This window comes from Zootermopsis nevadensis, unplaced genomic scaffold (genome assembly GCF_977971745.1).
Source record: "Zootermopsis nevadensis isolate Lab colony 2312 unplaced genomic scaffold, Znev_1.0 Znev_ptg000007l, whole genome shotgun sequence".
NCBI lineage: Eukaryota > Metazoa > Arthropoda > Insecta > Blattodea > Termopsidae > Zootermopsis > Zootermopsis nevadensis.
Window position 1 is genome coordinate 3,850,063 of NW_028259139.1, and position 27,870 is coordinate 3,877,932.

The window sequence follows — 27,870 nt, forward strand, 5'->3', positions numbered from 1 at the left end:
CAGAAGGCATTGTGTATCTGTGAAAATATAAAATATTCCCTCGGCATTCTCATTTTTCTCTGCATGAAGGAAATGTGTGTCCTGGCGTTTATAAAATTTGATGGTATTTAGTTCGGGGGTGAGGCATCTGTACCATTTTATTAAAAGACGTGATTTTGTTATAGTTTGTATTGAATCTGTACCTAACATGGAGTTTAGATAAGAGTTTGACTGTCTTGTGTATGTTTGATTAAAGAAAATTGTAAAATGTCTGTAGCGGAGTGGTAGTATTACCAAGAAATGAACACGAGTGGGATAAATTTCAAATTATACTTTTTGATACTGTGAATTATTTCATCCACACTTAGTGTTGTGAATTGTTCTTGGCTTTAAAATTTGTTTAAATTATTTTACTGTTTTGTTGATGCATTGTGTTTCCTGAGCGGAGATGGAATTGTTTTACTTGAAGCCAAATGTTCGGTATGGTTTTTAAAAGATGGAGTGGTCGTGTATTTATTCTGTTGTTTGGCTTTGTTTTTCGTTGAAGTGTTATGAATTTACACACAATTAATTTATTCTTTTTTTTTGCCAGTAATTGGAGCTTAGTGCCATTTTGAGACATTCCTGTGTAGAGTTTAATAATTTGACGTTCTCAGTATTTGGTACTGACTGATAATTCTTTAATTCTGATAAGAAGCTTATCTCTTGAGTGGATTTATATGTCCCCTTGAAAGATGTTTATGATTAAGTTTTCTAGATACACTTGTCTTGGAATTTATAAAACTTGCTTAAGAGGTATTTGGATTCCAAGTTTTTGGTGGTTGCATCGGGGATATAAATTTTATTAACACAAATTTTAAGTGACTTTATTTGTGTTCGCAGATTAGCATCCAGTGGTCTGTATCGAACTTCATATTGCTACCTCTGTACCTCGGTGCATTCAGTTTATTGGTAAGTTTTCAATTAATTCAGGGTCAGATTGAATGTAATTTACGTGTAGTAAACATGTATATATAGTCAATCTTCTGTATAAAATGCAGGCTCTGCGGATTAAATGTGATCGGAGGTCGTTCTTTGAGGTACGATGACAAGTTAGCTCATTAGGCATACTAAACTACGTATTTCACTTGGGTTATGCGAGGATATAGAAAATTTAGATAGCTGTAAGCAGTAGTTTGACATCAGTAAAAAAATCTAATGCAGAAAATGTAGTTGTAGTCTTGTATAAGAGATTCTGGACAGAAGATGGCTGTCTTCTGGGTTGCGCCGTGTAGTCTGGTAAAAGTTTATCGACGTTGCCTCCATCATCAGGGCTATGAGTCACGTCTACCAGACTACACGGTGCAAGAACCCATCTTCAGTCTCACGGCTGTGAAAACCTCAAATACTAAATTTTCTGAACAGGAGGAAAAGAATTGCAATTTATTCCCAAAATTTGTATGACAATTTTTTTTATATCCGGTAGGTTTCATGTCGTAGAGAACAGGAATGTGTTTGTTTCCGTACTGTTGTGAAACCAGTATCATCTTGAAGAAGAGGACTTGGCTTTGGAACTTAACATGATTTTAAAAACAAAATGTTCTCTTCAGCTGTTTAATAATAATTTGTTAATGCAGGCGTAAGCTTAGCCGCATACCCAGGACATTCTCTATTTAAGGGCGTCTTCTGCGTTTGTTTCTGAAATTTTTGATGGAATATTTTGTACAATAAAACTACTTTTGTTCTCTGTTTTCTCCAAAATTATGGTTGAAATTTAGAGCATTAGTTTTGTTGTACTAAGAGCTGTAATTTCTGCCTTTTATCAGACGTTTTTATTAGTTATCAGTAATGTCTTTCATACGTTAAACTTCATGATTTTTTTTTTTTTTTTTTTTGGAATTGATGTTTGAATCTCTATTTTTGTATTGACACGTATATTTTACCATTTGTTTGTTGTTGTTGTTGTGGTCAGATTTGGTTGGTTCATCGTTTTTTTTAATCATTGTTCGACTGCAGGCATTGTAAATAAAAGCATCCCTCATCAGCGTTAGATATTTTAGTTTTAAGGGATGCGTGTTTATCGTTAACGATAAGATTTGCTTATTTACTCTTATCTGTTTACATTCTTATTCGCAGAAGATGTGAGTTTATTGCGATGTACCATACATATTTTTCATTGTTTATTACTAAAATGTAGGTACGTTTTCCTTCTCTACTGATGTAGCTTAAGGGAACAACTGTTTGTTGATAAAACCGCGTAGATCAGAATCTTTCGTGGCTGCTTAAGTATAAATAATTCTTCTCGGTCTACCACCTGACACGACTGGTAGCCCGAGAAGAATTCATTGTATAGATTGATCCAGTATTGCGGTGTGTTTATAGCCTATGTTGAAATACGCGTGTTGTTGATTGGTGGTTATTTTTTTAAGGTCACTATTTTACTTGACGTGAAACCGTATCGTAATCTTTAATTTAAGAAAATTTGTCGTTTCGTTAGATTTGTCAGTGTTTTAAGTACGATAGATTTTTCACGTTATTCGTGACGGGGCAGTTTTTAAATCTAGGTATTTGAAGCCGACGCTGGCCGGGTAGTATTTCGTACGTGAAAGAAAACATTTGGCCTTTGCTGTTTAAAGGAAATTTCCCTGTTTTTAGTAAAATCTTACGAAACTCCTACAAAAATGATTCTTTGTTGAAGTAGGTGTGATTCAGCAGTTACCATTGTACGAGGGTCGCTCATTAAGTAATGCCCCACATTTTTTTCCTCAGAACATATTTATTCAAGATGGCTCAAATTTAGTGACAATATAAATCAATGTTTCCTTTACACATACTATTTTTCCACATAGTCCCCATCAACTTGTACGGTTTTACGCCAGCGTGGAACAAGTGCATGCATGCCTTGCCGGTACCAGCTCTTGTCCTGTGCACGTAGCCATGTCCTCACTGCTTGAGCGCGGCAGATCACGGAGCTCGGTTTCTTCACTTCCTGAAGCTTTAACTCTCTTAGCCCAGCGACCAACGGTGCTCCTATCGACTGCACAGCTTCCATACACAGCACACAAACGTTTATGAATGTTCACCACCGTTTCTTTTTCAGCAACAAAGAATTCAATTACAGCTCGTTGCTTGTAACGAGAGTCGTTCACAGACGCCATTTTAACAGTTCACTACAGCTCCGCTATCGGTTGGAATCATTTGAAACTCCGTACACGAACGCGGGAAACATCAAATCTCAAGCATGTAAAAGTACACTTTTCTATCTTCATTATTGGCTGAGAAAAAAATGTGGGGCAATACTTAATGAGCGATCCTCGTACTTTAAAGGATTAAAAATATGATTGAAATGCTACGGCTATGTTGATTTCAGTTTGAAGTGTCAAGGAAATTGACTGATTGGTGTGTTTCGATGTTTTTTTTTCGTTTTTCGTTTTGCCGGGTTGCGTTGCATTGAGAGGAACTTACAGTAATTAGATGCCCCCCTCTCCTCATCCGAGTAACAGCGAGCAAGATGGGTTCGCGGATGGACCGGCGCTGTTAGTCGGATTTGTGACTTGGTGCGGGCGTGTTCCATGTGTCAGCTGTAGAGTACGATCGGCGTTACACTGTGATGCTGATATTTTTGCATTTATCCTCTGTGCTGTTCTTTGTATGTATGTGGGTTTTTGGTGTGATATAAAGTGCGTATGGCGATTTACCGCAGTTAAAATTTAATTTGAGCTCTGATATTTTTAAATTCTGCTGTGTGGAAGCTGTGATCTCTCCTGTGCTATACAGGTTTTGTGCTCCTTCACGCTATATTGACAAGCGAAACGTATACAGTATCGACATCTGGTTTGTGGTTGAGTTTTTGAAAATTTTGGGAGTGACACATTAGAAGAATGTAGACGTAGAACCCCCAAGTAAGAAACCCAAATTTGGTATGAAATTAATATAGGAGTACCAACAAGAATGAGAAAAAGAATGTTTAAAGTGAAATATTTAAATAGGTTTCGAGTAAAGGTAGTTTAGTTTTTACATCACTCCATCAACTGGTAACGTATGAAGCATGATGGATAGTAAAGGATGCGAAAGGAATCGATCGTGACCTCTAAGTTACGGGACTGAGAAAAATACAAAAATCGTGAGGATATTCCGATACTTTGGTCAAGCGCTCTATATGGACCGGTTCCCACATTATCGAAATGTTATAATTTGTATTTTTAATGTGAAGATAATTTAACTACTCCATCGGTTTCTGATTTTACCTGAAACCTAAACATAACGTATGCTGTAATAACGAGTTGCATATCGTTAGTTACACTCTACGGCAGTAGTATTCAAACTGGGGTACGCGAAATTTAAAAAAAATTATATTATTTTATGTTAAACACTATATAATCAGTAATGTAATGTATTTAATTTATTTTAGATATATATTATTTAAATCTTGTCCGTCTAATCACAATAAATTATTAAATATTAAAATATTACAATAATTAACATTTAAAATATTTAAAATATCAAATGATGTTCTTTATCGAAATATTCGATTTACATTAGACCATCATTTTTCACGACATGTTTCAGTTCCTAAAAGAACTATCTTCAGGTGTATATAATTATATAAAGATTCAAATCAATAATAACTAAAATACAATTTCTATATATTATTATTTTGGATGTAGATTGTTTATAATTATTTTTGTGGTGAACACACTCGGTCTGACATTTAATTATTTATGGAAGTTTTATCCGCTACAGTGTTTAGTCATCTGATACCACTGTCTACGGTAAGTTTGGACTGAGAAGAGAGCAGTATTAAGCCACGGCTGCCGAGATTCTTGGCGTGCTCGCATCTCAAATAATAAATTATAATGTTATGTTTATGAATTTTACCACCAGTTTACATCCTACGTGTTAGGTAAAATTGCGACAAGTCGAAACATCGAAATGTTCCTATATTTAATATGATGAACGCTGCTTTTAAATGTATTTGTTCAGTGAGGATATTCGGCGGTTGTGCCTTGGGTATCGTAACGGCCGTGTTGTGTGCCACAGTCGTTGCTGTATCCGCCGAGCTCGTAGTTACTTTAATATCACAGCGTTTAATTTTTGGATTTAGTCGATAGTCTTTTAGGTGAAGAGGATTACAAAGTAGAAGATTTGGAGACCCTTCGAGAATGTTACCGTAATTTTGTGCGGTTATTTTCCTCTACGTTATATTTCGACGGAATTGCGTATGAAAGGGGCATCAGGTGGATGACATCACCAAGCTGGCACTCTAATAGTTGCTGTGCTCCGTGTGTGATATTTATATATATAAAAAAAAAAGACGGCACCTTCCAGAGGATTAATACTGGTCTCAGTGAGAAATAGAACTTTCATTTGAAACATTTTTCGTTGTGATGAATGTTTAATGAAATATAAGGCAAATTAATTTCTGACTATACAGTTTGTAACATATAAGATACTGGCTCTTACCAGTGACTCTTAAATTCGCGAGTCTGTCTATATTAAATTAAACTGTATATATAAAGGTCTTACTTGCGTAGTTGTTGGGCTGTAACTTGATGTTAACCAAATTGGTTTGTCCGCGAAACACATTGGGGTCTCGAGAAGTATTAGCGGAACCTCTAAACTGATTAGAAGCTCTCTCTCTCTCTGTGTAAAAGGAGTATCGAACAAGATCAGTTCTGTGGGCTGCGTAATTTTAAATAAGAGTGGATTGTTTTTCGTGTTTTATTTTGAATGGCTTTTATGTTTTATCGCAAATTCGCCGAATAATGGGAGTAAAACTTTGAATTATCACGATAAGAAATATTTTCTGTGGCAGTGTGGCTATAAGTATGCCTTTTATATAGGAATTTCGTGGCTAAGACGTAAGCAGAGAATGCTTATTGAATCAAAATTGCACGAGAAATTAATCCAGACAAGTTATCTGAATCACTCATTCAGCATAGAATTGGAAGGAACTTAGAAGTGTGGTAATGTACTGGCAACTCGTTATGGCTTCACCAATATTCAAAACAAAGCACAGGACTCCGAAACGTAACGCCAGTTATACGTCTAAGGCTACATTTCTTTTGACAAAACTTCAGCCTCAATCGGAAAACAAAGGTCCTTGTTTTCGAAGTTCTTGGTACAGAGATCCGGTTTGGGGGAAGGAGAAAATTAAATTTGAGGCGTAAGTCGATACTGAAACTCGTCGTTAAATGTATCTGTCGAATCCCTGAGAGGTTCCACGGAATATTTTGGAAATGCCGCATTTATTCCGATATTTGTATGGCAGCGAATGGAAGCATTTCTTGAATACAGAAATGCTGGATAAACGATTAAACAATACGAAACACCGAGTGGAAAGGAGTCCTCATCCCAAAAGCCTTGTCTGCTGTTTAGCGTCTGTTAGTGAAAATGTTCGCATGTTATGAGAATGGAAGGTCGTCCTAATCGTGTGGTTGTATACAAACGTTTCGGAGGAACATGCTACCTAGATCTGAAGGGTTGAAGTGATGTCTCCCTATGAAGTTCTGTTTGTGATTTGATTTTCAGGGATCGAAGACCACGATATAAAATCTCACCGCCGCGGAAACCCCAAGTCCTGTAAGGTAACTATGTAATCAGAAGAAACCCAGGGACTTTCGATCCGGATAACACGAAAGACGTGTGCGTAGACCGAAACATTCTTTGCTAATAAATGTCTTCAGGATGGTAATGTATGAGAACCTGAAGGAGCGGACGCAATTTCTAAAATTTAAAAAAAAAAAAAGAAAAAAAGAAAGAACATTATATAATTTCAGATTTTTTTGTAAATTTTTTCGTTTGGTTATACAAATATGTAGCGTTATCCTACTTTTCTTTCAGAAGGGATAAAATGAATCATAGGTTATATAACAACGCTGTTATAACGGCAGAGATTATTTAACGTCGGATGGACGTGAAAGTATTGAAGGGGATGCCGTGGTCTATTTCAGTATACTGGCATTTGTCTGGAAGGTAATGAATGGTAAGCAAGCATCACGCCTTGCCGACTGTTCAGTCATATGCGAGAATTTCCGTATGTCATACCTTTTATGAAACAGCGTTCTAAGCCCGTCGTCGACCTTCTGGCGAAGAGGTTTACGGAAAGAATTATGAAGGACGCGATGAGCACTACCTACACGCCCCGTGACTCATTGGATCTCTCTTACGAATCTGGTCAACGCAAGTGTAACGTTTTCGTTTCCACTTCGAGGACTACGTTCGTTGTTTCTCTCTTTGGCATCTTCTTTTGTAATATTCCCTCCCGTATTACTGATATTTGTGTTTTGATCACGTGATATACCAACTCGCACTGCATTCTCGAATATCCTATTTTCGTTTTAAAATACATGTTTTGTCGTGATACTTCTGAGCCACTTCCGCGATGTAGGCCTGCTCTCGATTTCCAACACTGGAGTGTGAGTGGTAGGAGCTGTTAAACCCCGTCAGAGTAGTGACTAGCCTACAGTCTGGACAACCGGGGTTCGATTCCCGACACGAGCGAAATGTTTCGATTAGCTGCAGCATCCATTCCGGTTAACATCTTCGTACGTTTTCGAATCCAAGTCAGACGTGTTACAACTTACCTAATTTGCGACATTCGTGTACGCCTTGAAGAATAACATCGTCTCGGTTGTTTGCCGAAATGCATACTGTTAGTGTAATGAGGGCCTCTTTATCTGTCTTTGGTACTGGAGTTGTCGAAGAAATTAAGTTTTTGTTACATTTTACATGAAGTGCTTTTGTACGATGCCCGCGTAGACATTAACAGTTCTCCCGAAACTGCTCATTACACAAAAGATTGATACCTGATAAAACAATAGGTTTTATTACGGCGTAAAACTTTTATCTCCGTTTTTAAATATGATTAATTATTTTTAAATGGCCTGCTGCTTTGAAACTTAACGAAGTAACATAATTTCGGTTGTAGGTTTGACAATCAGCGACGAGCGCAAACTTGCACAACGCATTTCGAATTGTACCTCACATTACTATTTAAAAGCAGTGACTACAATGTGTACCAGATGACTAGTGTAAGGCAGAAGACCGCTGTTTTCTGGGTTAAGAGATGTAGTCGCTCGTCTCTCCGATGATGGAGGCAGCAAGGACTTATGAAACGTCGGCATGCCTTTACCAGACAAGCCATCTTCGTACTCAACCGCCGTGAGAACCTCAAATCCAGCTAAATTTAAGGCACGGGAGTGAAGCAACTTGGCGTTTGAAGGAATATTTGTGTCGTTGCTCGGTTTCTCTGCCTGTTTGTTGTGCTAGTGGGCGATCAATACGGGACATCCGGTGGAGGGGCGATGTCTGCTGCGATGGGGTTGTGGGAACTGTGGCGTGTGTTGCCGCCGCTCTGGCGTCGACTGTTTGAACACGCACTTACCTGAAGAGAAGTTTCGATCGCCGTTCTGGGAAAAATCCCCTACTCGATTCTGATGAACTAGGCCGTTGCGACGAAAACTTAACAAAAAAAAAATTATGTTATGTAATAACTAGATTTATAATTGCAAAGAGGTGCAGTCGTTTGCTGGTTTGACTAAGAAATTGCTTTAGTGATTATGCCAGGCATTATTAGACTTCCTCGTTCTTAGGTACTCTGTTAATTCTAGCAGCGTGTTTTGTCATGTGTTCGCGCAGTTAGACATTGTTGTAGACCATTGGTTACTAATCATGTTTTGCTAAGCTGTGTTATTTGCAACCAGTCCTGTGGCCTAACGTTTTTGAGAAATTTCAGCATTAACAATCTCTGCCTGAGTTTTTTGAGCACTGAGAAAGTTACTTCCATTGTACCATGATTTAATGCTGTAATTTTATAATGGATGAGAAAATTAGCATGTAATATGTTTGTTTTAAAATATAATCTTGGAGTTGAAAGAACATTGACCTGCATGAAGTTTGAAAATATTAGATATATGAATGCATTAACATGTAGTGCCAGAACAACTGGTATTGACATTTTCATCATTCTTTACACCTTTCAGTGTTAACGTAGAACGCAGTATTCTCATCCTTAAGAAAAATGCAAATGTAAACAAACCGTGGCTTTGATGATGGTAATAATATGGCCTTTGGGTATGAGAGAATTGTCATCTTTCTACCCCCCAACCATCCTTTCCTGAGGAAAGGCTGTCTGTGTTACCAATTTTCATCTTTGAAGCAGATGATTGACTTCTGACTAAACCTGGTTTGAACTTAGGCCATTGTGAAAGTTTGCTTGCAGTATTGAGTGCAGAAATATAAATTTCATAATAATCAATTCATTAACTTTGGAGATGAAGAATGTAGATTGGACATAATAAACCTTCCCATTATGCATTCATTTATTTACTTCATGCAGGAATGCATAAAATGTGTGTTAGAATGTCCAGGATTACAGTATAATGCCATGAGAATGACGTGTTGTCTTGTTGCCCAAGGCATTAACTGTAATCAGCTTAGTATTTTTAATGCTGCATGGGCATAAGAGTACTTCTTCCCCACCTCAGACAAAAATTGCTGAAGTTTCTTGTTGGAGTTGAAATTGTCTGCATATCCTCTGTGTGTTTTTATGCCCTACATCTGGAGATTCTGTTGTGTTACTTGGTAAAGTAACAGATGCAGGTGACTGTTTAAAAATACTTTTAATGCATTAGTTTTTGTTATACAAACAGTAGAAAATGGGTACAAGGATCAACTTATTGACAAACATGAACATTTATTGCTTCGGTGGCTTGAGATGAGAAGTGGTTTCTTAATGCTTCGTAGTGGTTATGTTGGGGGAGGGGGGGGGTCAGGGTTTGAATCATAATCCTGGCCCCAGCTTCAAGGCTGAGGTTTTCTTGATTTTCCCTTGTTCTGTGAAGCCTTAAACAGGCTACAGTGACTTCCCAGTCGTATCTTTTCCAATTCATTATCCTTAATATTCTATCTGTGCAGCTGATAGTTATTCTAGCATGAGAAAAATATAATGTTTCTTTAATGACAAATTTATAATTAATGTTATAAGTGTCATCATAAGTATGCTTGATATGGTATTTTGTTTGGTTGGAAAATTAATGTAATTTAATTAAAAAATGTATCAACTTCTGTAGTGTTGGTAGGCAGATTTTATATCATTAACAGTGCACATCACTTTTATCATTTTAGCTGTATTTTCATTGTAATACCAGTAATAAACTTGACAGTTGAACTAATTTATTGCATTGGTAGAGGGGAGGAAACATGTAATAGATATAAATGATTTTATTTTAAATTTATAGATCCATTTTGTCTTCATCAGGCATGAAGCGTGAAGCAGATGGTGACATGGGCTCCCCACAGAAGCGGTCCCGCAGTGGGGATGACACAACTGTTCGTCTTCTCATACCCAGCAAAGTAAGTGAAGACGGTTCATTTTAAATTCAGTCTGTTTAAAAAAAGATCATTTATGCTCATAAGGTTCTTTTACATGCTGTAAATCGACGAGATAGGACCGCCGGCTTTTTACTTCACCTCCGAAGAAGTTGCATGGATTTTTATCACCCTTAAAAATCCACCGACCAAGGCCAGGTTTGAACCCGTGAACCTTGGGTCCAGTAGCGGGCACACTAACCACTAGTGCACCGAAGGTGACATCAAATAATCAACCTTAAAAGAAAAATAATGAAATGTATGAAAGATCTACAAATAAAATAAAAGCATACCCAGATCTTATCTTCCAATAATGTTGACATAATGTATGTTTCTGTTACCTGTTGGCATTGGACTGAAATATGTATGCAGTGTAATGCATATTTCTCATCACTGAGTACTACTTTTGGTTGGGTACAGTTAATTTGAAATTAAACTTGTTTTTTTCTTGTAGGCAGCTGGCTCAATAATTGGGAAGGGAGGTCATAACATAACCAAGTTGCGGACTGAGGTGAGTTGCAGTAATGCTGGAACATTAAGTGTATAAATTCATCCTTTTATATTTGGAAAGTAAAGCTCTTATGTATTTACACAAAATTGAATTAAACACACTTTCCTGCCATTATTACTCTATATGTATTTAACTTCATCAAAGGCTATTAAAACACTTCAAGGATATAAAGATAGTAAGAGTATCTTTAAGATGTTGTATGATTCTGTTTTAGATGTTAGAGCCTTTGATAGAATTTGTTAAATCTTAAAAATTTATGTTTAAATCTCGGTTGAAGACACGGCACATTCACAATAAATGATTTCAATGTTTCAGACATTGTCGTCCTGACACATGAATTGCAAAGCCATTCTTGATAAGAACTACACTAAACCTCAGCTATGACAAAACACCTTTAAAAGAGCAGTACACTAAACACATATTGATCTGGATAAAAGTTGAAATCACTGTTTGTTAAAAGGAAGCCTTTTTCAGTAATTTTTTTAACATGTTTTGCCCCCAATTTTACTCCTTCCATCGCCCTCTGAATGGTTCATCGTTGGTCCCTGATTGGTCCCATATCTGACCGATGGTACGATGGCCCCGCCCTTGCCCATTCTGCTGCTCATCGCTGCCCCGTTGGATTGAATGCCCGCCCGCCCGCCCTGCCTGTGAATGGGAATTATGCCCCCATCGAATGGCAGTACAAAGCCTCAGTTACTGTCCCTGATTGCCCCGGGCCTGAACGGTAAATTCATCACATATTTATATTAGGTTCAGTTTCTGTTACCTACTCCATGTGGCTTGGCTTGGTGACCCCTTTAGACACAGCACTCACAATAATTGCTCGTAGTGAAAAGAATTGAGGTTTTAATTTAAACTGGCTTCAGTTTTCATTGCTTATTATTTCTTAGTATGATTGAAATCTTTTCATTAAATATTACATGGATGTGAAATTACATTTTGAATTTACAATTTTTAAATATATAAAGAACTAAATGTAAATCTGCGTAACATCACAGAGAGATTCAACACAGGTATCATGATGTAATTAATTTATAGTCCAGTTAGTAGTACGCACCTTTGACGAGGTGCTGTACTGTGATTTGCTTCTCAGCCCATTTTATATTTTGCTGACCCCACAGTAAAGGATTAAAAATTGTAAATACAAAAGTAAGGATTATTATTGTCTGATGTATTGATAACAGTTGGAAAGGTTTCATGACATTCTACTCACTACTGGCCCAGACATCTGGAACAAGCCACTCTTCACATTCCCCGTGTGTGTCTAGAGATGGTCCAAAATTAGCAAGGCGATATGTGTACGGTATCTGGAACAAGACCTCCCTTTATAAAATAACCTGCTCTGGGTAGGTGTTAATAGGCCTATTCCAGTCCAAGATTCTTTAAGGTCATCATGCTATAGATATTTTGGGCTGTGTTTGTAATTACAGTATATAATAAGCTTTCTAATGTGTAGCCCAGGGGGAGACAATATGGAATCAGTCTGACAAAGGGTTGCCACCTTTTTTATTTGTATTAAATTAACTGTAATGTACTGTACTAGTAATCTTGTAAAAACAAGAATGTAATAATGTAGTCATAATTGTTTGATTTTAGAGTTTCCTGAACTAATTACCACATTTAGCCTTTATCTGTTACAAGGGAATAATTTCTGATATAAATCTCTTGAAATTGATAATTTTCTCTGCAATATGCAGTAAATCCAACGAGTTTGCTCTTTCTTGGGTATGGTTTATGTACTCATAAAATATGATAGGACACAAGTAGCATGATCCATTACATTATTACTAGCATTACAAAACAGTCTGTATTCTTTTTAAAACATGTTTTATTAAGCATTTTTATCTCAAACTCTTTGTGGTTCATTGTAATGTAACTTCACTCATTTTCACTAATATGGCGTTGACCATTCTTCAAAATAAGGTTAATGTGTGTATTTGTGCACAGTATTTGGAGTTGTGGATACACATGATCTGTGTCTATCGACTTTCAAAGCATTTTGAATCTACAGCACATGGAAATGTCATTATGTGGGTTAAATGTGGCTGACATTATGGTACTTTTCTAGTTTTATTTTTCCAGTAACAGTTTGTCCAGGAAACTGAACCCTGTCCTCAAGTTTATTCTTCATGCATGCATATAAGTACATATTGATTAAAATAGCCTAAGCCCACACGCATACTGCAAACGAAAAAGAAATTTGGTAACATCTGTTCATTGTATCTTGTATCATCCATATAATACCCATGAAGAGATGTTGACAATGTAAAATAATTAACATCAGAACAAAGAATTTATTAAAAAGAACATAGGTTACACCACTAAATTAATGTTCTTTCTCTAATTCTCTTATATTTCTCTGGTGAATTTTCTTGTCTTATTTTCACACTTTTTCAGTTATGATGGGCTATTACACAGTATCACAGTCATGGGATTTGCCTCCCTGTGAGTCATGTAATACATTGAGAATATTTTAGATTATAGGTAAGAAATCAAAGCATTGTCATTTACATTGACATGCAGGTATGGTGGCAACCCTTATGTTATTTCCCTTACATATATGTGTATTTGAGCGTGCAGAGAACTTGTTTGGTTTTCTTTGTGTTGTTTCCAACCTTTTTGAAACTTCATATTTTATTTGCTAAATACTGGGAATGAATTTATTCAGAAGAATGTGTGAGTGTGTGGGGTTGACTGTATTTCTAGTCTAGCCCTGGAAAGTACGATCTAAGATAGTAAAATAGAGATATGTAGTTTTCTCATATCATCTTTAAAAGGGACGTTCCCTCGCATAAGAGACATGTCAAACTGAAGCCTATATGTGAAGAATCCATTTTCTCAGAAATCTCAGAGTTATTGTATTATTATAGGTTATTCCAATATGGGTGACCAGAGATTGGCTGGATTTACTTTATTTGGGTTTATCTATAAGATCTTACAGGACCATTTGTCCCGAAATATAAATATTTTTGATACTGCTAAGACATTGTTTAAATTTTGTGTTTATTAACATTTTTACACATAAGACACTTTCAGTACTCTTACAAATAAGTATTAAATAGACTTGAATATGTTGTTACTAGATCAGCAAATTAAGCCTGTGTGTTATTTTGGAATGAATTACTTTTAGTGATAATATAGAAGTAAAAGATCTCCAATTTACAAGGGATGTCCACAGGCACCTGCAAACACTTTCAAGATTTAGCTATTTGATATGGGTTGCTTGTAACAGGAAGTGTTTTTTTCCCCCTTCGTGTGTGTCTGCGTGCGCACACATGTGGAAAGTGGTACAAGGCAGGAGACTTCATGACTTGTACGAGTGATCTACTTTTATGGTTTGTCAGTAAAAATTTGATGCTTCGAATATACTTTTACGTATGCAATAATTTTTCAAGCTTGATGCTTCTGGGTCTGATAAAGCCAAACTGTCTTAATTTTATGATGTGAAGCTTTCGTGGCAGCTTTTATTAATTAAGTCTTCTCGGGCTATCAGCCGTGTTAGATGGTGATTAATCGCTGACGTTTCGAGGATCATCTCTGTCCTCATTTTCAAGGCTGATGGCCCGAGAAGACTCTATTAATGTCTTGATTTTATCATACCAAATACTGATTTTTACAGACGTCTCTACTCAGGAGCTTCAGCAAGGCTGAATTTGAGAATAGTTGAAGCTATAAGGTTCCCAGGTACTGCAATCTGTTGAAAGGGTTTGTGGATGTTTACTGGACATTCCTGCTTACATTTTCAAAATAATTGATTTTTAACTGATGCAGGAGACAAGCAGATCTTGATTTACCACCATACAATATTCTAGAGTTCTTTGATAAACTAATTTCTGTGTTACAGTGTCGGAATAGTATATGAGCACGTGTGTGTTATGTGTTTTCCTGTTGCAAGACATAATTGGTACTTTTGTTAGGTTTGTTATGATTTATTTCAAGCGTGTTAAAAATACAATATTAATTTTTTGGTATTAACTCTTATTAAACTATTTACTCAAAGAATCCTAACTCTGAATTGATCACATTTTTACAGAAAAGTCCCTTCTGTATGCTGGTATCCCAGTCGTGTTTGGAAATTATGTATGCATTCTGCCATAATGTACTAACACATTCACTGCCAGGCATTAAAATGCAAATTTGGACCTGTGGGATGAGTTGTTATAGCCAAACAGATGTATACATTTTTTATTTAAAAAAACAAAAAGTTGCTACCAAATGTACACAGAAAATTATTTATAATTCATGATGATTATAATTGATGACTTGTTATGCAGAACAGTAATTTGATGATTAGCTGTGTCACAGGGCATTATTGTCCACATATGCACAGATAGTGTCTGTCTTTGGAAGTGAATGTGTTAATTAAGAGTGTCTGGCAGCTACTGTGAATGTTGTTATGCATCAGGTGGTGACTTTCTTTTCCAGAGTTGTTTTTCTCCAAGTTCCCATGCAAATGAATTTCTGTTCAATGAATTGTTAATTATTTTGTTTCTTATATTATTATTTGATCTGCAGTTTTTATGAAAACCTTTTTCATTTTGTTTGGTACTGAATTTAACAATACTGTCTTTCACACACATTTTTATGTTTTACAGCATACTGACCATATCTTCAGATTTGGACACAGTCCTTCAAGTGGTGAATGAAATCATTCCAAACGTGGATGATGTAAGTTCTTATGATTAAATAAGTAACATAGTTAATTCAAGAATGTACAAACTGATATCATATGCATGAATAGAGGTGGAGGGGGATTAGTATTGTCTTCTGAGGTTGCTGTGGCAGTGCACATTGCAGTAACAAATATAAAGCATGATTTTCCATTTTCTTTTGATTATTACACAATCATTACTATACTTCTCAGCAGTTAATACAGGATTACCAGCTTACAAAGAGAATGCTTATTTTCATGGCAATATTTGCGATTGTATTGAATCACTCTCCTATGCTGCCTCTGAGAAAGTACAAGTGTCTCTTACCTCCCCTTCCTCCAGATGTTCTCTTCCTCTGATTGTAATTTTATATATAGCAGCAACAAAAACAATAAATACCAATTTTACAGTGATTGGTCAAACTCTGGGATTTCACTTTCATCATGGACCCTTAATTTTATTGTTTTTCATTACTTTAAAGGCATCTGGAAGGTCAGGATCTCGTGGTGGAGGTGACGATGTGGATCTTCGTCTTTTGGTGCATCAGAGTCAGGCGGGATGCATCATTGGCAAGTCTGGTTTCAAGATAAAAGAGCTCCGTGAGGTAAGTGTAATTTAGTATTACTATTAGACGTTTCATAAATGTTTGATAGAGTTGCTTGCATTGCAGGCAACATACTGTTTCAGAAAAAGAAGAATGTGCTTGTAAAATGAGGACAGTTTGGCATAATATTTAGAAGGATTTTTATTATTAACAAATAAGAAAAGAATGCTTGGAATGATAGATGGCATAACTTTCTTCTGTTTAAAATTAAGTGCTAAAGATAATGTCGTAGTATGTAAAGATCACAGTGCTAATCCCTTCTGATTACTAGGGAATGTTGGGAGTACTATATCCTCCCTTGGTTTCATAACTCACATTAAACTGTTGTTACAACCCTTTGGCCTTCACTCCACCAAATTTGAAGAACATGAAAATATGTATTAGTTCTAGCCATACATATGTCTCCATGGTATTTTAATTTTTGTACTTTTATTTACTCAGTTTGTATGAGAAGTTAGCTAAGAAGCTAGTGTGTAAATTATTTGTTCACAGAAAACTGGAGCTCGAATCAAAATATTCTCAAACTGCTGTCCCCAGAGCACTGAAAGAGTTTGTCAGATCTCAGGACGGCCTAACACGTGCACAGATTCTGTACGGGAGATAATGGAACTCATTAAAACTGTGAGTATTTGTTGCATTATAGTATTGTGGTGATCAGTTTATTTTGATTTGCAGTCTGACACAGTGATTCCAAACCTTTCACAGACTGGGGACCACGTTCACCTTTCCTTACCAGAGCCATAAATGAAGACAGTTGATTGAAGCACCATGGCATTGTATTAAAAATGCTATTAAATTAGGCCTATTATTGCAAACAGGTTTACATACTGGTATTAATATTTTCTTTAACAAAAATGTTGATACTGCCTTTTCTTCAGTAATCTTGACTTTTTGAAGATTTACTGAAGTTTGTTGATGAGAAAATTTAATTTCAACAGCCACTTGCAATGTAGGACATGCATGCTTCATTCTTGTTACTGTTGCCAACCACATGGCCTAATGTTCATACATGCTTTCTGTTTTTATTTTCAGTTTTGCTGATACTGATTTCTCATTAGATTGTGGTTTAATTCTTAGAGGGCATAATGGAAGAATTTAAACAGTTATTTTTGTATTGATTTTACTCTGAAAGTTACTAGAACTTTTTGTTTTATTCAGAACAAAACTCTATACATAGCAGATAGTTGAATTTGTAAGATGACTGCTGAAGTGAATGCCTATTTTGTTACACTCTTACGAAGTGAAATTTTACACAGAATGAGCATGAATGATGGGTTTGGTAATGAATATTTGCCTGTCTTCTAGTGACTTGCTTTTGTTTGATTTAAAGGATGTAATTTCAATGTTAAGGCATAAAAAATTTCTTAGATAGTAATTCCCATTTAAATTTACATTTAAGTGATGGTAAGTGTGTTAATTTAAAATCTGAGTGAGATATATATGCAAAGTTTTATGAACTTTTTCTCCTACAGTCTCCAATCAAGGGTATGAATAACCCTTATGATCCACATAATTACGACGATTTTCATGCTCAAGAATATGGCGGCTTTGGGGATCAAGATAGCAAGGGAGGCCGTGGTGGCCCAGGAGGTGGAATGTATGGTGGTATGGGTGGACCACCCCCAATGGGCCGAGGGGGACGATTTGGGCCAGGTGTTGGTGGAAATATGGGCCCTGGGCCTCGTGGTGGTCCTCGTGGAGGAATGGGGTAAGAAAACATTTAATTTCTAATTTCTGCTTAGTTGTGTAATTTGTAACTCAACTATGCAGTTCCCAAATAAATGATTTCATTTTTCTTTATACTTTATATTCAGAGGGAGAGAGGAAGTATTTACTGGTCCATTTTTCACTCTGCATATATAATATGCAGTATGACACTAGATGCTTTTCTGTGAAATTCATTAAGAATAAACATGTCAGAATATTGCCCCCAGATTTTTTAATCCAAAGAAATACTGCCGGAAACATTCGTTGGCCTTTACTTTTTTCAGTTGGGAGAGTGAATTATACTCACTAGAAAAAGAGCACAGTTCATGTGAACTATTTTTTGGATATAGGATGTGGTGTCCACAAAGTGCATGCAGTGATAAATTTTCTTCTCTCTCTCTCTATCTATCTATCTATCTATCTATCTGTCTATCTATCTATCTATCTTTTGGTAGAATTATTAACAATGTTTGAACACTACCATTGAATTTATGAACTTTTTATTGAAATTATTTTGATACACAGGCACATCTGAGGTTGTTTGTATCTTATAAAGTAAAAGTGTTTGTGGCCGCAACTAAAAAGACAGTTCTCTTACAGAGGTCCTCCTGGAGGAATGGGTCCTGTGCGAGGTGGTGGCGGCTTTGGTGGTGGTCGTGGCGGCTTTGGAGGAAACAGAGGTAAAAGATTCTAGCCTTAAAAAAATTACTGGACATTCCAGTAAGTTAATTGGGGTTTAGGAAAATCAGCTTAATATGACTTCATATTTGATCCTCCACAAGAATAGTTCTCCATTTGTAGTTCATGTGTCTAAGCATCTTTTATGTTTGTATTGTTAAGAGGATTTTCTGTTTGTACCCTTATTTTAACTCTTTCACTGTTACTGGAGACAAATGCACAAATTACCCAAAGAGTGTTGGAATTTGGACATCATTGCCATATTTAATCCTAATCCTTTTATGTCTTATCATCATTCATGTTGTGGTATTTCTCAAAATGACAGTTTGATGTAATCGGTGATTACTTTGTTTTTTAAACAGAAGATAGATTTATTTCACACTGTTGCAATTTATCATTTCTTAGATTAATGTCTTGTGCTTCACAAATCACAGCCCTAATTGTCTGGGTATAAATGTTATGTTCTCCAGAGCCAGACATTTTGAAATTTCATGTGCTTAACCAACAAAAATGGTAACTCATATTAGAAACATAATTTTATTATTAATCGTAATTTTTAATTTATGTGATGGTTATAATTACTTTTCCATTAAATTATCTGAAGTTGTCTTACAAATTGAAGTGGGAAGGTAGATCAGATACACATTACAGAATTTATTTTCACAACTAGTAGTAGCATAGCTAGTAAGTGTATGCAAGGTAGAAGTAATTGTTTACTTCAAGTTTCAAACGCTGTGGAATGAAGAACAGAAAAACTTGACTTATTGGCTCAGTCAGTTTGCTGGCAGGGAAAGGATTAAAATCCATTCCTGACATCATTCATGTGTCCTGCAGAATGAGATGAAAGCGATGAGTGGGCTGTTCAAAGCAGAGTAAGAACAAAAATTAATTTTTACAGCTATGGAAGAATTATCAGACTTTTTAAAAATGTGGAATAGTATTTACAGAAGATCCTCTGTGTAATACCTTATGGATGGCATCTTTTCTAGATGAGAATTTTGTCTGTTTCTGTGAAGTAGGAAGTATGTTGGATCAACATTTTGAAGCACTGCACTACAATGTGTTGAAACATGAAAATGAACATAATTGGACTTGCAGACATGCTGTATGAACTTGTTACCCATTGATTCTGGTGTGCCTAAATTGTTTGGAGAGCTAAGTTTGAATTAGAACTGGCTGACATGATGTTTGAAACCTAAATTATGATTGTTTCAGGAAATTCATCCAATGGAATAATTAACAATTCACCAATGAGTATGGGTGGTGGAAGCAGTGGTGGACAAGGGCCAATGCTTGGAGGAGGAAAGGGGTCAACCCAAGTCACAATCCCCAAAGATGTGCGTATTCATAATTCTGTTGTTGGATGTACACACTTTAATTGGCAGTTCATTTCTATGCTCTGTTATCTGAATACCATTTTAAAAGAATGCTTATGTGTGAAAGTAAAGTTCATGGAGCATGGCCAGATTTATATTAATACTTGCAAGGCACCTTGTTCACAAATCAAACTTGGTTAAAAGTAATTCCACTACAGTATCTTGTTTCAACTGAAATGTTTTTGTTTATTGTGGAATTATAAATGTCTTATTAGATGTAGGATGAAAAATAGTGGACAGTCATCAACTTAATAGAAGTCTCATGTCATAATTGTCAGTAAATTAAGATTGACACAAATCTAATATTGCCTGTAATGTGGCTGCAGTCAATTAACCCCTTAAGTGGGCTAAGTGCATATATGTGTGGATGGTTAATGCCCACATAGTGGGGAGTGCTCATATGTGCACGCTTCAGAAAAAATAGTTTCTCAGTAGGCTAAGCTCATATATGCATGCTATTTCTGTCATGCCTCAATTGAATGTTCTGCCATCTAATGAAATTTTTTCAAACTCTGGTGCTGCTCTAAGTCATATGCGCTCTTACTCTTGAGATTTGGATGGCAGGGGAGAACAGTAGTTTTTGGTGTAAATTTTCTCTTGACTAATTTGATGGAATTGCAAACTGTTTCTTGAACTGTGTGAACAGTAGGTCCCGCAAGACATTAAAAAGAATTTATCGTGAATTACTCGACTAAATCCAATGGAAGTAGCTGGGGAAAACAAATTATAAATGTTTAGAAAATGTGGTGAAATTGTTTGAAAAATACCTAAAAATTTAAACAACATGAAAATTTTGATTTCCATACACAATAAATATGTATTGTCCATAATATGTCAAAAATTCACCATTATTTTTAATAAAACAAAGAAGCTCCATCTGATGATGCAGTATGAGCCGGGATAGCTCAGTCAGTACAGCGACCAGCTACGGGCTGTACAACTGGGGTTCGATCCCCGGCGGGGGCAGAGGATTTTTCCTGTATCCTCTGTGTCCAGACCGGCTCTGGGGCCCACCCAGTCTATCCAATGGGTTCTAACCACTCACTTCCATGTAGTGCCGAGGTCAAGAAAGACTATGAGCTATACCTCCACACCCCCCAAATGGCCTATATGGCGTGTAGCAGGACGGCTTTACTTTCCTGATGATGCAGTGGCATAAATTTTGCCTCCAAAGGGGTTAAATACATCATGAAAATGATTAGTCTACTAATGGTTAGTAGGGATTAAAGGGACATGTGAGTTAGTTAAGGAGGAGTGAACTAGTCAGGTTCTTTATATTGCCTTATCAGTATTATGTTCAGGCAGCCACTACACAGACACATTTTCAAGTATCTTTCATTCTTCAGTTGGCAGGTGCCATCATTGGGAAAGGCGGCGCAAGAATACGCAAGATACGATCTGATTCTGGAGCAGGAATCACAATTGATGAACCTTTACCTGGGTCTAATGATCGTATAATCACAATAACTGGTTCACCAAATCAGATACAGATGGCTCAGTATCTCCTTCAGCAGAGGTAAGCATGTACTCAGACGTAGTGGTATGTGTGTGTTTTATTTCTTATTACTTTGACTGGCGAATGTGATCTCTAGGTCTAGTGCTAAAGATTCTTTGTTATTAAATTTTTGTATTAAACTTGCTGTAAAGTTTGTAGTTACGATGATGCATTGTGAAACTGCTGTGCAAGTGACAAGGTAGCTGATATGTGTACCAGTTGCAACAATACTGCTGTACCTTAATTATTGGTTCCTTGTAACCAACTACAGATTGTAATTTCTTCATTGATTGATCTGATTACAAGATGGAAATTAATTGTTTGGGTATGGAATGAAGCGAGTGGAAATGTAGTTGGAAATATTGAAAAAGAAATCTTAGTCAGGCTGGACTGTTTTAAAGAACTGAGAACTGGTTCATTTTTGGTGTTGTGCATATTCAGTAAATACTTTCCTGCAGGGCAGATACAAATGTTACGACAGTTGTTAAGGAGGGGAGGGGGGGGGTAGTGATTTAGTAGAACCTTCTCACAAGAACAACTTGGTCACTTTACTGTGATATGGTGCTAATATGGAGTCATAAGTTTTAGGCTTGTTTGCATCTCTGCATCACCTATTAAAATTGCTGTGTCTGTATACACACAAGTAGAAAATGTCAGAATATTCAAAAGTTATTAGGGGACAGTTTTTGGTGTAGCATTTGGCAGGAGAGTAGTTTCAAGGTGTGGTAAATGCTTTCTTCAGACAGGAATTATCTTTTCATGCAGTTGAATAAATACTGGAAGGAAGGAGATATTGTTATGAAAGGACAACAGAAAGAGGGTGTGAAATGAATATATGAAAGGAGTTGATCCCCTTTGAATTTTAGTGAGCTTTTTACACTAGTCATTTCCTGATATATGGTGCTGTTTGAAAAAGTTTCTTTTGCATTAGCTTTGATTCCAATCTGTATATAATTTTACAGCAAGTGTGTTTCTATATGTGTGGGTGTAATGTATTTATGGGTAAGATCTTTTCTGTAATAGCAGCCTCATTTTAGGGACAAGTTAACATTCATCTCTTTTGAGGCAACATTTGTAAGAACTGGCTCAAAACAAGCCTGGGGCATGTAATGCATGTGTATGAGTATATACTTGGTGTTGGCTTTGTTCTAGTGTGGTTGAAAGGTATGTGGTTTGTAAAGATCTATTAGATGTATCTTGGGATATCATGGATTCTGTACTCATCTTGGTGGTCGAAGGGTGGTGATGGTACTGTAAAGCTTAGCATTAGCAACAGCTGTGTGCACAGAATATAGAAAATCATTTTCCCAGTTATGCAAAGCCTTTGTTTATTCTAATTCTCCTTAACCCATACAGTGTCAAAATTGGTTAGACTGGAGGTAAAGAATTTGCTGAAGATAATCATCAGTTTATCATCCATATACCTTGTATCTGTCATGTCTACCATTTTGTATTGCCTCTTAGCTGTATAGGCACAAAACTTGCCCAGCAGCAGTGAAAAGTCATTTTACTTTCCTTAACATTTCAGAACAAAATTTTAAAAGAATGTAGTGAAAATCCAATGGCATTTTATGCTTTTGAAGTGTTTTGGAGACATACTGAAAGGGTTATTTAGAGAATTGTCAACATATCTCTTAAAAATGCTCAAAGAAGTTATGTGATAATAAAAACACAATTCTAAGAAACTTGAAAACCCAGTCCAAAACATGTTTGAAAGGGTCTGGTTGTCTTTGATATTGTTGGTGCTGTAGCAATAACTGTTTGAATATAAAATGGAAACATTTGTAGTAAGGTAATATCCTTCTTCTGTTAATATTTAATAAAAGTTTTGCTGCTGTAGTGTTGCAAACACCTTCAGGTCATGTCTTAGACTTGTCCAAAATTCAGGAATTCACCTGTCATTGAAGTTTTACAATTTTGTCTGGTGGCTTGAATATATCTGAAGGAGTCCTCCATAAAACAGCCCAACTTCCACTCACAGTGCAGAGCAGTAATTTTGAAGAAGAAGATAAAATTATCTCTGATGCTTAATTTAGCACCATGCATGCCAGATGTATGGGGGAATGTAGGTATAGCTTCATGCAATATTATCCTCAGCTCTGGATGGAGGAAAAAACCCCGGTAGCCATTGGATAGAAGGCTGGGTGGGTCCTAGAGCTGGTATAGATCCTATGGGGAAAGAGAATATTAACATTCCTGTCCTGCCAAGAATCAAACCCCAGTCATCCAGTCCATAGACTAGTTAGTATTCTGACTGAGCTATCCCATCCTGATCCCATTTAGAATTAAAATAAGTTGGACCTGGTGGGGTGTCATATAGCAACAATATATAATTGGTCTTCAGGAGATAGTAGTTGATATGCCCCATGGCCAGTTTAGGATGTAAGTATTGTTGGGGTAGTACAGAACTGTAACTAATTTGAAGAAGACTTGCAAGTAACTAACCCTGGCCATGGTTGTGTGGAAGACTAGTGATTTTGTTGTTCTTTAATTGAGTAACAAGGAATCACTAATCATCCTACAAAGATGGCTGCATGCTTCAAGGACAGCTCCAGCTTGCTGCATGTGGATAACATTCAACAGTCATACATTTCCCTTATCACATATGGTCAGAATGGATGTGTTGTGAGAATAATGGTGTTAATTCTAATGTTTGAAACTGATGGAGTGAGGTTATGATAATTCTCTTCATTTTTTCCTAATTAGTGTGTCATAAGTATCCTGAGATTGCAATGTGTCTGGGATAACTAGAAAAAATTAAAATTTTAATAAAATCCCAGCCTGGAGCCATGGGGCAATGGGGCTGGGGCCATAGAAATTGGACAGTATATGGGGAAAAAACACTATATGATTACTTCGCTGTTAAGTCACAACAAGCAGCGGGGTGAAGCCATTAGCACTGTTGTCTCTTTTACAGTGAAATAATCAATGCTTTTAAAGGAAATCTGATGGAACTGCAGACTTTATTACCCTCAATTCAGTAATTGATCTTTTTGGTCACCAGAGTACAAAAGATGCTTCATGTGACCTGTTTTAAAAATTTTAATGTCCATTTGCCGATGGTACACCTAGAATGTATTTTGAATATCTCTCTCTCTCGCTCTTTTGTGTGTGTTTTCTGTCTGGCGACAGGTCCATATGAACAGGATCCTTCCATTATTACAACAATAATGTTGGATGATTTAATCATATTTGTCTTTTAGATGTTTTAATGATTGACACACATTAAACTGTAAATATATCATGTTTCTGATACTAGTCACAGTGATATAAATTGTTTCATGTAACATAGACTGCAATATAATTATTATATAATATGTTTTGTCATAGGCATTATTTCATGTCATTCATATGAGCTTTTATGTACCATATATATTTCACCATGAATCATTCATGGAGTAGCTAGCATACTTTAGTGTTTTTATGAAACAGTAGTTTGATGTGTTTATGCATTTACATTAAAACCTGTGTTAGAAAAACCATTATAAACACTACTGATACCATAAGGGAAAGAACCCCCAGTACCCTGTGAATACAGTCTGAATTTGTCCTGGATATAATGGTGGAGAGAAACTGCGATTTAAACAGTGGCTGCTCAGCCCTTATATTTTCAAAATACTGGCTAAGCTATTACTGGAATAATATTGCAATAAATGCAAGAAAATCTTGTTCCCTTATGACTGCCTGATTTAAGTAAATAAGTGATTTTGATGCATACACCTTTGTTATAAAGCAGTTTAGTACTAGTGATCCTGCTATCTCAATGTGTCTTACTCATCAATAGTACATTTTTCTTTATGCATCTTTCAAAGGTAAATAAGAGAAGCTGAGAGTATGGAGAGGGAGTAAAGTGAAACTGCTTTTTTATTTAACTGATTTTATACAAGCCATTCTACTCCAACCACAAAAAATGTGCATTAGCCATTATTCACCCAGTTATCACAAGGAGAGCAACAAAGCAGTATTTCACATAAATGCACTGAAGAACTGTTTATATTCTCCATTGACCTGTAAGAATATTGGAGGATTGTACTACTTTTTCAGTATGCTTCTTCAAATGGATTTTATTAATGTACTTAATTTTGTCGTGTTTTCAGCTGTCAGAGTGGTGCAGATTCAGGCAACTATTAAGGAAAATGAGCAATGCAGCCTGTTGAAGGAAAGGTAAAGATTTTCAAAATTACTGATTTAATATGGATGTGCTTGTTGGTAACTGTCTGTAAGCAGAGTACAGAGTATTAACTCTGAATGACAACATAAAATGTTCCCTTCCTATTCCTCACTATAACCTGAATCATGTGCTGTCACCTACCTCAAAGGGTGACAGTTTTGTCTGATATTAGGACATTTTCATGAATACTTTACCTTTCCTTTAAATGGTGACTAAATGTATTGTCCTTTACTTCCCAACAGCTGTCATTCACTTAATGAATCTGAATATAATGAAAATTTGAAGTAGCTAGCTAGCTTAGGCATCTCTTAGTAGAACTCAGTCTAGTTGAATTGTACACTGGTGATTTGAAAGGGTACAGTAGAGGTTAAACTGAACTTTTGTTACCAACGAATGCTGTATATTGGGTTGTAGCGCCATGTAGTCTGCTAGAAGTTTACCAACATTTCAGAGGTCCTTGCTGCCACTGTCATCAGGGCAGTGATGGAGAAGCAAGGACATCTGAAATGTTGGTGAACTTTTAGCAGCCTATATGGCGCTGTAACCCAGAAGACAGCCATGAGAACATAAAATCTTACTTTTATGTTGTTGTTTCATACTGTAAAGCCATCTTTACAAAGAATTTCAAGTTTGTCATTTCTGATATATTAATTATACCATTGTTTGTAGTACATTAATGTGTGCTCACTTACTAAAAATATTGTTTTGTTTCAGTGTCCGAGTAAATTCTTACAAGTGAAGAGAGAGAGATAGAGGGATGGCTGACATGCCAGCATTTGTTCAGACCTTTAGATGCGCTAGAACTTATGAGAAATATACAACATTTTAGTTCTGGCAGATTATTTTTCCTTGAGTTGCAATATGTAATCCATTTCTTAGTTCCATACTTAGAAACAACAGTCGTAATTTTTAAGTAGTTTGTTGATACATTACATTTTTAACATGAACATTCGCAGTACAAGTAAAGCAGTTTGTGTATTCTGAAATATATATTTTTCTTGGTGTTTAAGCTTTGATTGTGACTGCCATGTTCCACAGAATATTATGTAAGAAACTGTAATGCATGGAGTTTTGTTGTTCATGAAATAATGAATCAGTACAAATAATCCTATTCTGTATTCAGTAGCTTATCTCCACTGAAGTTACTACTTTATATTATAAACAGTCTTTGTACTAAAAGAAAAAAAGGTTCCATGATTTTATTTCAGTGCCAGTAATAAATGCTACAGAATCATATTTTTTATAATGTTGAGTGTTCTGGGCAAACCACATCCACCACTATCCATCACAGACTTCCACTTATCACCATTCTCCACTGCAACTGCTGCAGACTCTGAGTACAAAAATGCTTTCAGAAATGTGAAAAGCTAATACATACTTTATACAAATGGTCTACATCAGAATTCAGAATACATTTTTATAAGTTCCATACTGAATAACACTGCCTAATAATTAAGAAAATGGCCAGTGTTGGTAATATTCATGTATATAATTTTTATATACATGAAAATGGCCTGTTAAGACAGAAAATTGACAATTTCAAAACAAGTTAGGAAATGTACACAATGGTATTTCTGGTTTTCAGTGTTATATGTCATACAAGCAACGAGATTGTAGTTCTATTAGTTCATGGTTAACATAAGACAACAGTCCAAATCGAGTGACTAGAGAATTTCCCCCTGGTACAACTGATTCTCCATCATGACTGTTGCTCATGGAAGGAATATTGACAAATGCAGCCCTCCTTGGATCTACAACCAAGTTACCTTGGGGTTGTTGTTTCTTGGCTCTACAACCCAGTTGTGGGTTTTTGCCACCTACTTTTTCGGAGGTTTCTTGGTCTTGAAGTGTGCATTTATGAGTAGTGAGTGACCAGCCCACTAGCTGCACAATTTCTGCTCAATCCTGATTCACTGCCAGAGCCATTTAGCAGTTAATCAGGAGACTTGGGTGAGAAATTTTACTTACGAAACATCTCGTATCATGCCCGTAAGGTTCTTTTACATGCCATAAATCTATGGCATGGGACAGCGGGCTTTACTTCCCCTCCAAAGGAAGTTGTGCTACAGATTTTTATCACTACTTTCTCTCCCACTCTCGCCCACGTGCTACCATTGGTCCACTCCCATACCTGCTCCCATTGGCTCAGGGCAGGCTACACCTTTCACTTCCCTGCCTATAAATCCAACTCCTCACACCCTATTGGCATATTCATCGCCCTGATGACGGAGGCAGTATGACCTCTGAAACGTTGGTTAACATCGACCAGACTACACAGCGCAATAACCCAGAAGACAGAAATCTTCATATTCACCGCTGTGAGAACCTCAAGTCTTACAGATTT

At 36.4% G+C, this 27,870-nt stretch overlaps 1 protein-coding gene across 5 annotated transcripts in view; it reads left to right on the forward strand.

The window, feature by feature from the left end:
- HnRNP-K (Heterogeneous nuclear ribonucleoprotein K) overlaps window positions 1–26,762 on the forward strand; it is a 45,002-nt gene extending 18,240 nt beyond the window's left edge. For 3 of the 5 annotated variants that reach the window (XM_022065856.2, XM_022065857.2, XM_022065858.2), the window contains 13 exons: window positions 862–930; window positions 10,220–10,314; window positions 10,784–10,840; window positions 11,524–11,567; window positions 15,439–15,511; window positions 15,977–16,099; window positions 16,592–16,720; window positions 17,572–17,807; window positions 18,407–18,486; window positions 19,700–19,821; window positions 21,207–21,376; window positions 25,453–25,519; window positions 26,241–26,762. In XM_022065856.2, coding sequence (XP_021921548.1) covers window positions 10,222–10,314; window positions 10,784–10,840; window positions 11,524–11,567; window positions 15,439–15,511; window positions 15,977–16,099; window positions 16,592–16,720; window positions 17,572–17,807; window positions 18,407–18,486; window positions 19,700–19,821; window positions 21,207–21,376; window positions 25,453–25,486 — 1,161 coding nt within the window. In that variant the 5' untranslated portion in view covers window positions 862–930; window positions 10,220–10,221 and the 3' untranslated portion in view covers window positions 25,487–25,519; window positions 26,241–26,762. Of the gene's footprint in view, window positions 1–861; window positions 931–3,836; window positions 3,861–6,489; window positions 6,547–10,219; window positions 10,315–10,783; window positions 10,841–11,523; window positions 11,568–15,438; window positions 15,512–15,976; window positions 16,100–16,591; window positions 16,721–17,571; window positions 17,808–18,406; window positions 18,487–19,699; window positions 19,822–21,206; window positions 21,377–25,452; window positions 25,520–26,240 lie in introns of those variants that run through there. The other 2 variants (XM_022065859.2, XR_015533900.1) reach the window with 2 other exon arrangements.
- Window positions 26,763–27,870: the final 1,108 nt, after the last annotated feature.